General features: G+C 42.1%; 1 protein-coding gene across 1 annotated transcript; it reads right to left on the bottom strand.

The window, feature by feature from the left end:
- Positions 1-322: 322 nt before the first annotated feature.
- On the bottom strand, positions 323-11,334 carry LOC124269213 (betaine--homocysteine S-methyltransferase 1-like). Its single transcript, XM_046704228.1, is given in 8 exon segments — positions 323-1,330; positions 1,332-1,492; positions 2,104-2,185; positions 3,239-3,417; positions 5,432-5,543; positions 6,235-6,429; positions 9,147-9,337; positions 11,257-11,334. Coding segments are annotated over 8 exon segments (1,059 nt in total). The 5' UTR covers positions 11,270-11,334; the 3' UTR covers positions 323-1,204.
- Positions 11,335-13,661: the final 2,327 nt, after the last annotated feature.

The following is a 13,661-nucleotide window of genomic DNA, read 5'->3' as shown; positions in this document are numbered from 1 at the left end:
TAAATGAAACGATAGCTGTGAAAATCATATGAAACGAGTTGTGCTGCTGATACTTACAAGTATTAATTAATTTATAGTTGTAATCCCCGTACTAATCATTATTGTGCTTCTACCGGTTTTCAGCGCCATAGCGGGTGTTGGTCATTTCATTTCTAAGAATTGCATTACTTTGGGTTTTCCTCCCACATTCAACCAGTGCCTTGGGACATTACAGAATGCTCCAATCGGCGTAAACAAAAATCACAAGCTCTGAATGAATGAATGGATGAATGAATGAATGAATGAATATCCATTTTGGCAGGAACAAATCAAACCCAACATATTCCAGGATGACATTTATTTACATCCTCCCACTTGAAGTAAACACCAGCCTCTTGACATACATGGATACATATGGCCATTTCCGAGTTTTTCTATCTGCGAGTAAGTAGTTGAAAAACATTATCTTTCCACCGATAGAATATTGATCTTCTGTTTAATCTCCCACACAATCATTATCAACTTTTAATAATCCTGGGTTTTTATTTTGACAGTTTTGAGAATGTAGGATGCATCGTTAACCCCGTTAATCTAACAGGGGAAACATTTAGTAGAGACGTATCCATGAATAATGTGCTTATACGAGTTAACATGTGCTAAATCCACATCTTAGAGCATGCTCAAAGTGCTTATTACCCCGTCAATGGATCAGTGTGTCAGAGACCATTCTCAGCTCCCTGGGGAGCCCAAGCTGCATATGGGTGATGGAAGGTTAAATGTCATCACCTCATGCTACCAGGCACTTGCCAGAAACGTCCCTTGCTTCCATGAACGAGCGTTTAGCAATATTCCAGCTATATTACGATTAAGGAAACCAAACATGGGCACACATTGTACACTTGTCTAAAGGAAGATTGATACCACATATGTAACGAGTGTTTTAGTATATGTTATATTTGGGATTACCCTTTCTTGGTAAAGTACAGAATCTAGTAGTCTTGTTGGGATGAGCCCGATCCGGGATTCGAACCCACAACAGGGTCAGGCACCTAATCACCAGCACACAAAGTAGAGACCCAGGAGAGTCCATGGGCACGTTTTCGGGACTAAAGATGATTCACTGCTTATAATTCGGATAGGAATTTCTAATGTTACAAATCAACAGATTCATTTCATCTACAAAAGCTGAACTTAGAATTTAGATTTGATTTTGAGTAACGGGTGTTCATGGAGCTTTACTGACGGCAGCGCTCAACTTGGAGAGGTAGTAGTCATCGGTGAAGTAGTCCGACTTGTGCTCCCCGAAGATGAAATGCTTCTCCATGAATGGGGAGAACTTGGATGCGGGGGGGAGTACGGCCGTACACTTCGGCGACCGCTCTGGTCATGGCGGGAGTGTTGCCACAGCAGATGCCAACCACCTGAACGCCAATTTCCTTGCATTCCTTCGCAAACGCCGTTATTTCTGCCACACCACACAGTTGAGAGGAGACGTCGGGGAAGGCCCGCTTACCTTTTATTGAATATAAATAAAAAATGAAATGAGTGCACCATTGTTTTCACGAGAGTTTCAATGGTCATTTGATTAACCTTTCAGGACCCCCCTGTGTACCCCTGTGTACCCCTGCTCACCCCACCCCCGCCTATGCAAATAGAGTCGCAGAAATATAAGGAGTCCTAAATATAACGAATATCAAAATTATCTCAAACATAGGCTTATCGGCACCTACCCCAGTCATTACTACGGGTAGGTCAAAAGACGAGAGTGTCTACGATCTAATCCGCTGGAATATGTAGACATGCATCAAACCACGTATTTTAGACTGACCACCCAAACCGGAGATCCCTGTTACAAGAGGTGTTGCCGAATACCAAATAGGTTGCCGAAGAACAGAACACCGATCATCAAAATGGGGGACGGTGGTAAAAGCTCGTCACGCTTGAAGACCATGGTTCGATTCGCCATGTGTGAAGCATATTTCTGGTGTCCACTGCCGTGATATTGCTGGAATATTGCTAAAAGCGGCGTAAACCCATACTCACTCACTCACTCTTGACGATGGTTGTCCAGCTTGACCAGGGCATATGGAAAGAAGACTAGCTGTAGGTACAGCATATACTCACCAGTGAAAGGGTCAATCAGGGACAACATAGTGGGGAACTCTTTGGAGGTTCTGTAGGGAACGGGAAAGGCGGCGATAGGACCCTACAATCATAACGTCAGATAAACACATTTACCATTTTGGAACATAACAATAATTTCTGAAAATAGAAAGTCAGCTGCTATCTGTGTATGTTGCCATGGTTACAGGGAATTCATTCCGTCATGTGCGAGAAACATGATTAGTTAATCTGTCCATATGAATGTTCATCATACGAAGTGTTGCAGCTGCAAACCAAACAAATGGACATGCACGTCACTGCATTGTCATTTATTATTGCAATATACACATGCACGTCACTCCATTGTCATTCTTTCCTACAATGTATACATTCACGTCACCCCATTGTCATTCATTCCTACAATGTATACATTCACGTCCATTCATTCCTACAATGTATACATTCACATTGTCATTCATTCTCCATTGTCATTTCATTCATTCCTACAAATGTTCACGTATACATTCACGTCACTCCATTGTCATTCATTCCTACAATGTATATACATTCCTACATGTATACATTCACGTCACTCCATTGTCATTCATTCCTACAATGTATACATTCACGTCACTCCATTGTCATTCATTCCTACAATGTATACATTCACGTCACTCCATTGTCATTCATTGCAACAATATATATTTGCACGTGACTGAATTGTCATTCATTCATACAATGTATAGGTATGGACGCCACTGCGTTGTCATTTATTCTTACAATATACACATGCACGTCATTGCATTCTCATTTTTTCCTACAATGTATACATGCACGTCGCTGCATTGTCATTTATTCTTAAATATACACATGCACGTCACTCCGTTGTCAATCCTTCCTACTATATATATATATATATATATATATGGACGTAACTGCATTGTCATTTATTTGGATTGAATCGATAGTTAAAGCTACATATTGTCTAATTTATTGAAAACTAAAGATTTTCAAAAAACTCTTTCTCATAAGGTTATTCAACAAATATTATCCACATTTCAGGTAGGGACTGGCAAAATGTGATCTAGTTTTTACATCGGCATAACTTTCTTGTCTATTTATACGTCACTCCAGCAGGAGTATACCAAACACTCACCTTGCACACCCTGCGAATGTCTCGTAGCAGGGGTAACGTCGTAGATGGGCCCCTGTAACAGTTGAAGCCCACGACGGCGGCCCCAGCCTCTTCCAACTGGCGACAGGCATCTGTGAACGGTATACCGTCGAGGGTCTTGTTTCCAGCTATAGGGCTGATGTTGATAACAGCTGGTCTACCTTTAGGACAGTTACAGAAAAAGAAGACATTTTAACACATTCCCTAACAATTCTTACAATATCGATCTTGACATTGTAAAGAAAAGTAGTTATGCATGTCTTTCGAACAATGAACGCATTTGTCATGAGTTCCAAAATTGTTCTTCAAAGCTTTGAAAAAGGCTGTCGTCGGTGAATGATATGCATCAAAGTGAGTAATAACATTTACAAAGAGTGGGCAGATAACTATCATTAGAAGGAGTGCCTGAGGTAGGCCATATTGCAGATTACATTTGAAGATTTTATTGTTCAACAAGGTAATACCTTATCAAGGTTTGTGGTCACAGATGTCGGTTTGTGTTTACAACATGAGACACTCGTGTATTTAGTGTCCGTTCTATTATTTACGACTACAATGCATGTCGCCATGTGCATTATTATATATCGCAGTAGAGGGCTAGAGTAAGTTCGTTTATAAAGGTTTAAAAATGAAAATTTGTGTTTATCAGTTGTGGAGGTCAAGTTGTTATATCTCCGAAACAAAACTTCGTAGTTCCGTTTTGCTTGTTGTAATTGTTTTACCCAGTCAATAGAAAAGCTACAGTTTCAGTCTCATCTCCCTGGGGAGTATACAACCCATCACATTACCTTCTCATTCTACTGGTTACCTATTCACTGCTGGCTGAGAAGAAAAATATACCGAGTCGCAAAAGAAACGTCACACCGACAGAGGGTTCTTAAAGCACACACTTTAATTCGCTCTAATTAACAATCAAAACGGAGGATTTAGTTCAAACTTGACAGTTATGGTTAACACATTTTCGGCAATCACATTTAGAGTTCACACAAACAAAATCACCAAAAATGGTACCATGTACCGTGTGTAGTCTCCAGGGGTATCGATGACGGCGTTGCATAGTCTGTACATGGAATGAATTAGCCGGTTGATAAAGGTCATAGGCACCTGTGTCCATACTCTGCGAAATGCCTGATCGGGTCCAGCCGCAGTTGTCGGCCTTGGTTGGAGGTCATTCAGTCTTCTTTGAATCTCGTCCCAAAGGTGTTCTGTTGGACTTAAATCTGGACTGAGTGCAGGCCATTGTAGGGTTTGGATGTCATGTTGTCTTTGGAAATCCAATGTTACCCTGGCAGTGTGGGCACGAGCGTTGTCTTGCTCGAAGATGTGATTTCTGTGACGTCCAAAATGTGGTGCAAGGTGGGGTCTTATGACTTGGTCAATATAGCGAGCTGCTGTCACGCCGTTTCTTCGTCCTGGACCACTGGACAACTCTCTGGCTCACTGCGTCGACGGTCTTGGAAGCTGTTAGGGGCCTGATATCGCTCCTGCAGTCGATAGATTGTCCTAACATGAACATTAAAATGATTGGCCACCCTCCGTGCAGTCTGGCCAACTTGCAATCGTCCCAAGGCTTGGTTCATCTGATCCCTCGTAAGCCGTGGCATGGCGATTGTGTCACAACAAAAATGATTTCAGGACACGCTTTTATTGGTAAGGTTGTCACGATATGCACGTGCATTTTTATTTTCATGAATGTCATAATGAACCTTTTACAACGTCTGCCTTTTTAAGTGCGTTTGGTCGATATGCTTCATCATCAGGAAACACACTGGCGTTGGTAATAATTGTCAATTTGGATTGGAAAACATGTTTACAAAACGGTTCATTCATCATAAAGACACCACCTTGTGAGAACAAAATTTTGCATTTGGTTTTGAAAGGCGACGTTTCTTTTGCGGTTCAGTATATTTAGAACAAAGTCACTTGCCTTAGGAGACACCACATGTGACATAAATGCTTCAGTGTGGGGCAGGAACAAAGCCCCAGAAATTCTCTGGAGTCATGCTGGCGAACGCGGCCTTCCAATTATTCTCCGCGACCACGATGCTTAACTTCGCCAGATTTGTGACCTGCGGGATGTACACAGGACAACGTGCCACCACAAATACCGCCTTAAAATAACAGTACATATATGATGTCACAGCGAGAACACAGAACGTATACATATGTGTTTACCTTGTCCATATTTCTTGATGCATTCAAGGGCGAGGAGAGCCTCACCGAATTCGGGGAATGTCTCAGCCAAAATGAAATCCGCATCGTATTCAACCGCCCACTCAATCTGTTCCTGTAAAGTTAAAATATTCTTCAAATCACCTGTTGTTGTTTTGGACGTGTCTCATATGTGTGTTTTTTTACGTAAATATCTATAAGCGAAAACCATTTGTTAGAGTTAAACCAAACTGGCTTCCGCTGTTTAGCTCCACAGACAATATCTCCATCATATTGAGATCCAGTGATCGAATCGATTTACAGAGGAGTGTCTACTGATTCCTGGAGGTCGATTTGAAACTATTTTATCCAGATACGTTGTTTCTGTCCAAAGGATGATTTGCGAATCCTTGAGAGCCATCGTTCAGGAAGGACACTAGCTATGTACGTATTGTTATTTAGCAGTATGACCAGGTCAGTTACAACTTTTTGCATCTTCAATGAACCACATAACAGTTTCGGTTTCGCCACATGCTTCATTTATTACTTCCGGTCAGCACCAAAAACACAACTTCATAAGCGGAACGATATATTCCGCATTTCACAATACACGACATCTATTTTACGCGACTGAGCTACGTACAAGCCGTTTGTTGGCTGTATGAAATAACTGTACTACGGGCCGATGGCCTACATACTCCAGAATAGAGAGAGAGAGACACGCACCTGCTATCATCAATTGATACCGATTCATAAACCGTACGATGGCCTGTGGGGCTTTCCTGTGATTATGTTAATGGTTTAAGGGTTATATTTGACTCAAGTACCTTGAATATGGCCTCGGCCTGTTCTTCATGTTCCCTGCTGCCTTTCCTGTACACAGTGGTGTTGCAGATGTTCCCCGCCATCAGACACTCCGACTCGTCAGCAACTTCCTTGGCAATCTTCAAGGCATCCCTGTTGAGCTTCTCCAGGAGATGTTCCTTGCCGATCAGCCTCAGCTTCTCTCGGTGCCCATAGTACTGGGATCAACAATATATTACATTTTACCCTCTCAAAAAACATAGATCGGAAATTAATTTCCCCGGTTTTTTTGTTTAACATGCCAGCCTTCAGTATTTCAGCTGTTACACGACACGAAATGATCGAGTGAGTGAGTTGGGTTTTACGCAACTTTTAGCAATATTGCAGCAATATCACGGCGGGGTTTCACACATTGTACCCATGTGAGGAATCGAACCCTGGCCTTCTGCGTGACGAGCAAACGCTTTAACAAACTAGGCTATCCCCACCGCCCCCTTAAATGATCGGCTAGGTAGTCATAGTGATGAAGATGAAGTTTGGTAGTGTGGGGTCTTGTGCATAGAGTAAGGCCACAAAGAGTAAAGTCACAAAGAGTAAAGACACAAAGAGTAAGGTCACAAAGAGTAAAGTCACAAAGAGTAAAGCCACAAAGAGTAAGGTCACAAAGAGTAAGGCCACAAAAAAGTCACAAAGAGTAAAGTCACAAAGAGTAAAGTCACAAAGAGTAAAGTCACAAAGAGTAAGGTCACAAAGAGTAAAGTCACAAAGAGTAAGGTCACAAAGAGTAAGGTCACAAAGAGTAAAGTCACAAAGAGTAAAGTCACAAAGAGTAAAGTCACAAAGAGTAAGGTCACAAAGAGTAAAGGTCACAAAGAGTAAAGTCACAAAGAGTAAGGTCACAAAGAGTAAAGTCACAAAGAGTAAAGTCACAAAGAGTAAGGTCACAAAGAGTAAAGTCACAAAGAGTAAAGTCACAAAGAGTAAGGTCACAAAGAGTAAAGTCACAAAGAGTAAAGTCACAAAGAGTAAGGTCACAAAGAGTAAAGTCACAAAGAGTAAGGTCACAAAGAGTAAAGTCACAAAGAGTAAAGTCACAAAGAGTAAGGTCACAAAGAGTAAAGTCACAAAGAGTAAGGTCACAAAGAGTAAAGTCACAAAGAGTAAGGTCACAAAGAGTAAGGTCACAAAGAGTAAAGTCACAAAGAGTAAGGTCACAAAGAGTAAGGTCACAAAGAGTAAAGTCACAAATTAGTTGAAGTTACGCAACGTTAGTCAAGGGGAGTTCTTGAATGGGTGGCCGTCTTTGGTAGTAGCTTGACTCCTCACTTCTATCGTGCCCCTCAACGAACCAATAGTGACACATATGGTCTCACCTTAGGCAAGTGAGTTTGTTCAAAATTGCCTCTGTTCACCAAGCAGTGAAAGGGGATTAGGCTCGCTGACTTGGCTGACACATGTTATCGTATCCCGATTGCGGAGATCGATGCTTATGATGTTGATCACTGGATTGTCTGGTCCAGACTCGATTATTCACAGACCTCCGCCATATAGATGGAATATTGCTGAGCGCGGCGTTAAACAACAAACCAACAACAGTTTTCGAGTTTTCTAATAATTGGTTAACTGTATGGCACCGTTAACCAGTACATCCCCGTGATCGAATGTATCCCTGGAAAATATCGCTTTTACTTCATACGTTCGGAGAAAAACACTTGGTGATCAATTTCTGAGTGACGCGTTTGTTACATTACAGTACAACCAGAAATTATTGAGAAGTCACCATTGGCAGCAATGCAGGCTCCAATGCGGGCGGGGCATACTTCTGATCAAATAAGTTAGAAAGTCGTGGTCCATGCTGTCCCAATATCGGACCACCTCTTCTTTCATTTCAGCAATATTTGTCAGATTTTTCTTATTGACACTTTCCTTCATAAGTCCCCAAACATTTTCTATTGGATTTAGGTCAGGGCTATAGCTTGGCCAATCTAATCATGTCATATTTTGGGTCCGAAACCAGGCCTGTGAATGCTTTGAACGATGTTTTGGGTCGTTGTCCTGCTGGAAAATCCAAAACTTTCCATAGAACACATGAGCAGATGGAAGTAAATGTCCCTCGAGAATATCTGTGTACCGCTCACTGTTCATATTCCCTTCAAATACACAGAGGGGCGTTGCCCCTAACACAGATATGCCACCCCACACGTTAAATTTCGGACTGTACTTTGGGCGCTGATACAAAGGCTTTTTAGTTTGTTTGGTACAGAATTTCAGTGTATTAGGAAACAGCCACACAGAACTTTCATCTGAGAAAATCACATTGTCCCAGTTACAATTTCTATGCTGTAAGCACCAGTTCAACCTTCGCTCCTTTTGTTCAGGTTTCATGATCGGTGATGGAATTCCTCGACTTTTCTGCCAACCCATTGCATGCAGCTCAGTTCTAATTGTCTCCTTACAGACAGCCACAGTTCCTCTATCAATCATATCCAGTCTTAAGTTTTCTAAACTCCTTCGTTTGTTTTTTAGAACAAGCCGCCTCCTGTCACCGACAGTCAATTTTCTAGGCCTACCTGCGCCTCCCTGGTGCTCAATGCCATATCCATTTGCAATATTTTTCAAAACACGATAAACAGTGGACAAAGGGATGCCTGTTCTACTTGAAATCACTTTAGCCGATCTGATGTCCTTGTTATAATACTCTAAAATCAACCTCCTCTTCTCTAAATCATCCATACTGAGGATCACTGAAAATGTCGTCTGCTAGCAAGTAAACAAAGGGGGGATAACTCTTCACAAACTAATGAAAAAGGATTAACGGAGTTGTCTCTTTTGAATGAAACCAAGCACTTGATAGCTGGTCAAGGTTGTTTATACTAGAAATCCAATTAAACATATTCCTAAAATTCTCAATAATTTCTGGTCATACTATACTTACGGTAAACGCTAGGACTACGTCAGTTCCAGCGTGCACAAACTCCTCACTCAGACTCTTGACAAGGTGTGGATAGTCAAGAACCACCTCTGGAACAAACGGCCCTGCACGGATGTAGCCCCTTCTCTCAAACTCAAACACGTAGCCTTCAGCCATGATGACGCTGCCGCCATTCTGTAGGCGCTCTAGTAAACCTGTAAAACGTATTGGTAGTGCGTTTGATTGCTTCCGTTTGTGCTAACTAAAGTAATGGTTCAACAGAAATACATCATTTACACTTATTATTATTATATACATGTAATATCATTGTTTTGAAACTCGTAGCGATTTATATATATTTCCTAATGTTGGAAAGCGCACGTACAATCTCCAAAACAAGGCCACAAGATCGGAAGAAATAGCCTTCACTCATGTGGACCCATGAAAGCCGTTATGTACACAAACGCACGTGTATCTCTCACCATCCCTGGCGTTATGCTTATTAAAATAAACTTCACATGAGACAACCCATTTCTGTTAGCTACGTTCTTTGTACTTTCAATATGATGATATTATATATTTTCTATGATTTCTTTAAACATTGCCATAATGTCATAAACGATTTAAGTGCTGGGGACTATTTTTATCGAAGCATCGCAATCATTACGCGCGTTCTGATTTGTTATCATATTCGCACATAGCAAGCATCGGGCGGTAGCGAGTCTTCTTGGAGGTTCCGGAAAGGGACGAGTGGTGACGAATGCCATTGCCAAACACCATTCTTAACATTGTCACATCGAGCTATCCATGACAACCTATGCCTGTATGAACATTTATTTTAAGGGATTCGGTTGTCGCCACCTATTCCCCTCTACTGATCCCCATTCCAGTCCGAGAATGAGCTATACAGCCATTTCACTGGTCATTTGTCCCGATTGTTTACCATCCTGGTGTACCCGTGAAGATCCGGGATAGACTTGGTCTTCAGTAACCCATGCTTGTTGTAAGAGGCGACTAACGGAATCGGGTGGTCAGGCTTGCTGACTTTGTTGACAGATGTCATCGTATCCCAAGTGCGTAGAACGATGCTCATGATGTTGATCACTTGATTGTCTGGTCCAGGCTCGTTTATTTACAGACCGCCGCCATATAGCTGGAATATTGCTGAGTGAGTAAAACTCACTCACTCACTCACTCACTCACCATCCTAGTGATCCTCTAGTCTTCAAAAAGAAGTATAAAAGAAGATTACGCCCAGTCTAGCTTGGTTAGGACACGTGCTTTACTACCTTACCCATGACCCTACCTTTGATCCTACCTGTGATCCTACCTGTGACCCTACCTGTGACCCTACCTGTGCAGACCTGGCAGACTATGCTACCTGTGTATATTTACCTGAACAAATAAAAGTTGCATATTCCGCAATCTACGAACGAGATAATGCCACTCCTGACTAAGGATCTTAGACAGAAATGATTATAATCAGCGTTACATGCGCGTGCAACCCGTGGTCCATATACTGAATGAGTGAGTTTAGTTTTACGCCGCTTTTAGCAATATTCCAGCACTATTACGACGGGGGACACCAGAAATGGACTTCACACACTGAATCCATGTGGGGAATCGAACACGGGTCTTCGGCGTGACAAGCGAACACTTTAACCACTAGGCTACCCAGCCGCCCTGGTCCATGATAAATTCGCTGCAGCCGATATTATTCGTGGTTTGTGTGATTTTATGCGTCCCTCGTTAGACTTTATATAACTCGCTCCCGCTCCCGACTGTAGATTTCAGACCTTAAATCCCGGGCAAAATACAGGTAACAAACTACAGGAAGTCGCGGTGGCTGAGCGGGTTAAGCGGCTGACTTTGTGTGCTGGCGATTTGGCGCCTGACTCTGAGGGTGTGGGTTCGAATCCCGTATGGAACTACAAGTACTAGAATCTGTACTTTAGTAAGAAAGTGTAATCCCAAATATAACATCTGTTACAAGGAGCAAAGTGTCGGTATGCTACATCAGTGATGATAGCATATTACGTTTGTCACTGTTCACAAGAACTAAAACAAACTTTTTTTAAAAATATAAAATAAAGTTCTAAGACAAAGCATTACTTTTGCAGATTCACAGACTTACCTTTCTTAGGCATGTTGTTTCCTGCGGTGTAGTTGCCTAATGCCGATAGTGCAAGTGAAAACGCTCTGGTGCACTTGCGCTTTTATATACCAGGGCCGTCGTTATCATATATGGGAGATCAGTGAGGACATATTCTCTATGTTTTCAATGGCACAAACGTCGATTCAATAAGAAATACAAATGTTATTGCTTTAGGCTGTAGGCTAAATTAAGTCGAGATATGACAAACCCAGAGATTAAGAAGGTGTTTGTTTGCCGCGCCCAGCAATTTTCCTGCTGAATGGTGGCGATCCATAAACAATGGAATCTGGGCCAGACAATCATTTGAAATCATGAGCATCGGTTTATGCAATTGGAATTCGATAGCATGCGTCAACCAAGTCAGCGAGCCTGACCCCACCATCCCATTAGTGACCTCTTGAGAAGAGCATGGGTCGCTGAAGATCAAATATAACCGATCAGTTAAACAACAAATAAACAAACAAACCAACAAACAAATAAAAGACCCGTATGCACATAGAATTTCTGTACTGAAGTCCGTACTGTGTAACACTGCACATGTCAGTTGTTACTAAGCTTTTCTAACAGTTTTCGGAGAGGTGGGGTAGCCTAGTGGTTAAGGCGATCGCCCGTCACGCCGAAGACCCGGGTTTGATTCGCCACATAGGCACTATGTGTGAAGCCCATTTCCGGTGTTCCCCGCCGTGATATTGCTGGAATATTGCTAAAAGCGGCGTAAAACTAAGCTCGCTCACTCACTCACTGTCACTCACTCACTGTCCCGGCGCGTTGAAGTGTTCAGTTCACTTTTTTAATTTTGAGGTCAGTTACATTAAACATTAATTGTAGTGATATATTAGCGTTTGGGTTGAGTCACAGATATTCAAGATTATTTCACTTTTTATCGACGTGTATTTGTGTGTGCTGGTTGGTGTAGGTGAGTGTGCGTGTGCTTGTCTGCGTCTGTGTTTGTTTGTTTGTTCTAGAGCTTTTGTTGGCTGAGATAGACTGGCCGACTTTGGTATGGATAGCCCACTCAACACTCAAGGCCGACCACTCCCAGATTTATTCCTTACTGCCAACTCCAAGCGAGATAACAACACATACGGTTTTAACGTATTTGTTTTGAGTTACACAAGTGGTCGAACCAACAACCACGTGCACTCAGGCGGGATGCTTTCCACACTACATCATGTAGGCGGATGCAAATATACCGCTCAATTGGATGCAATCGGGAACCCTTAACTTCGTTTAACGGCCAAAGAAAAACGCACAGGCTAAGGCATTCTTGAAACTGGCTTAAGACACAGTCTCATTGTTATTAGCAGGGATGATAAGAATCCTCCCAGAGCAGCGTTCGAAATAATCGCCGGCTCGGTGGCCCAGCGCCGGTTGTTATTGTATCGGGCCGGCAGTTTCAAATATTTGCAGGCCCTTTTCTTCAACTGGAATCTTTCCCTTGTTTTTTTGTTTGTTGTTTTTTGTTTGGTTTCTTTTTTGTTGTTGTTGTTGTTGTTGTTGTTGTGGGGGTGTGTGGGGGTTGTTTCTTTGTTTGTTTTGGTTTGGGTTTTTCTTTATTAACGTTCTGGAATCATAACTTACTGTTTCACTTTCTGGTATTTCAACGCTTTGCGCATAGGAATGTCAACACCAGTCTTTAACAAATAAAAACGCCTCTCTGCGCCATGGGCTTCGCTAACTTCGAAACAGTGTGAAACTGTGTACAGTGTACTCTATTTTGTTTTCATTGGTTTGACTTTAACAAAATGGGCCTGCAGATTTCATTCTGGCCCTGTAGATATTAAAGCCTGCAGGCGGCAGCAGCCCTGATGGCCAAGTGGCAAATTAAAGTATTGCAAACACTGTCCCAGAGTCGTTGATGTCTACATGAAGTAGGAGACAAGTGTCAGCATACAGCCAGCCAAGTCACATCTACGGGAACTCGGAAATGCTCTTACTGAAGAGTTGAACATTCTGTCTTTATCTTTTGCACTGGTTATTACTAACCTATGCAATTTATGATACAAGGACTGAGTATGCGAAAACAGTCTTTATGTCCCAACAGCTTTTCATACCAGTTCAATGTTGTTGGTTTTTCGTCATCTGGGGTGAATGTCTAAGTCAAGGACGAACCAGTGAATACAATTTGCACTCACGGTGCTGGGGCGTGGAGGATAAAAAGGGAATGTGGAGTCCTGACATAGCTCGGGTCACAATGAGGCGAGGGCGCTTCCATCTGGTTTGGACTGTTTTAACTGTTACAGAGATAAGACAAGAATACACTTTGCCTTCTTTATTAACTAATCGCATTATGCATTGAAATGTACACAAGTGACAAGACGTTGTAATGCATAGCATGTCGGTTAATGGATTTGGATTTGGGTTTGAGAGAACTATACGTACTG

The sequence above is a fragment of the Haliotis rubra genome, unplaced genomic scaffold (genome assembly GCF_003918875.1).
Source record: "Haliotis rubra isolate DU_JTF1 unplaced genomic scaffold, ASM391887v1 Scf143, whole genome shotgun sequence".
NCBI classification, from domain to species: Eukaryota; Metazoa; Mollusca; class Gastropoda; order Lepetellida; family Haliotidae; genus Haliotis; species Haliotis rubra.
Note: the sequence above shows the minus strand (reverse complement) of the source record. Positions and strands in the feature narration are given on the sequence as shown.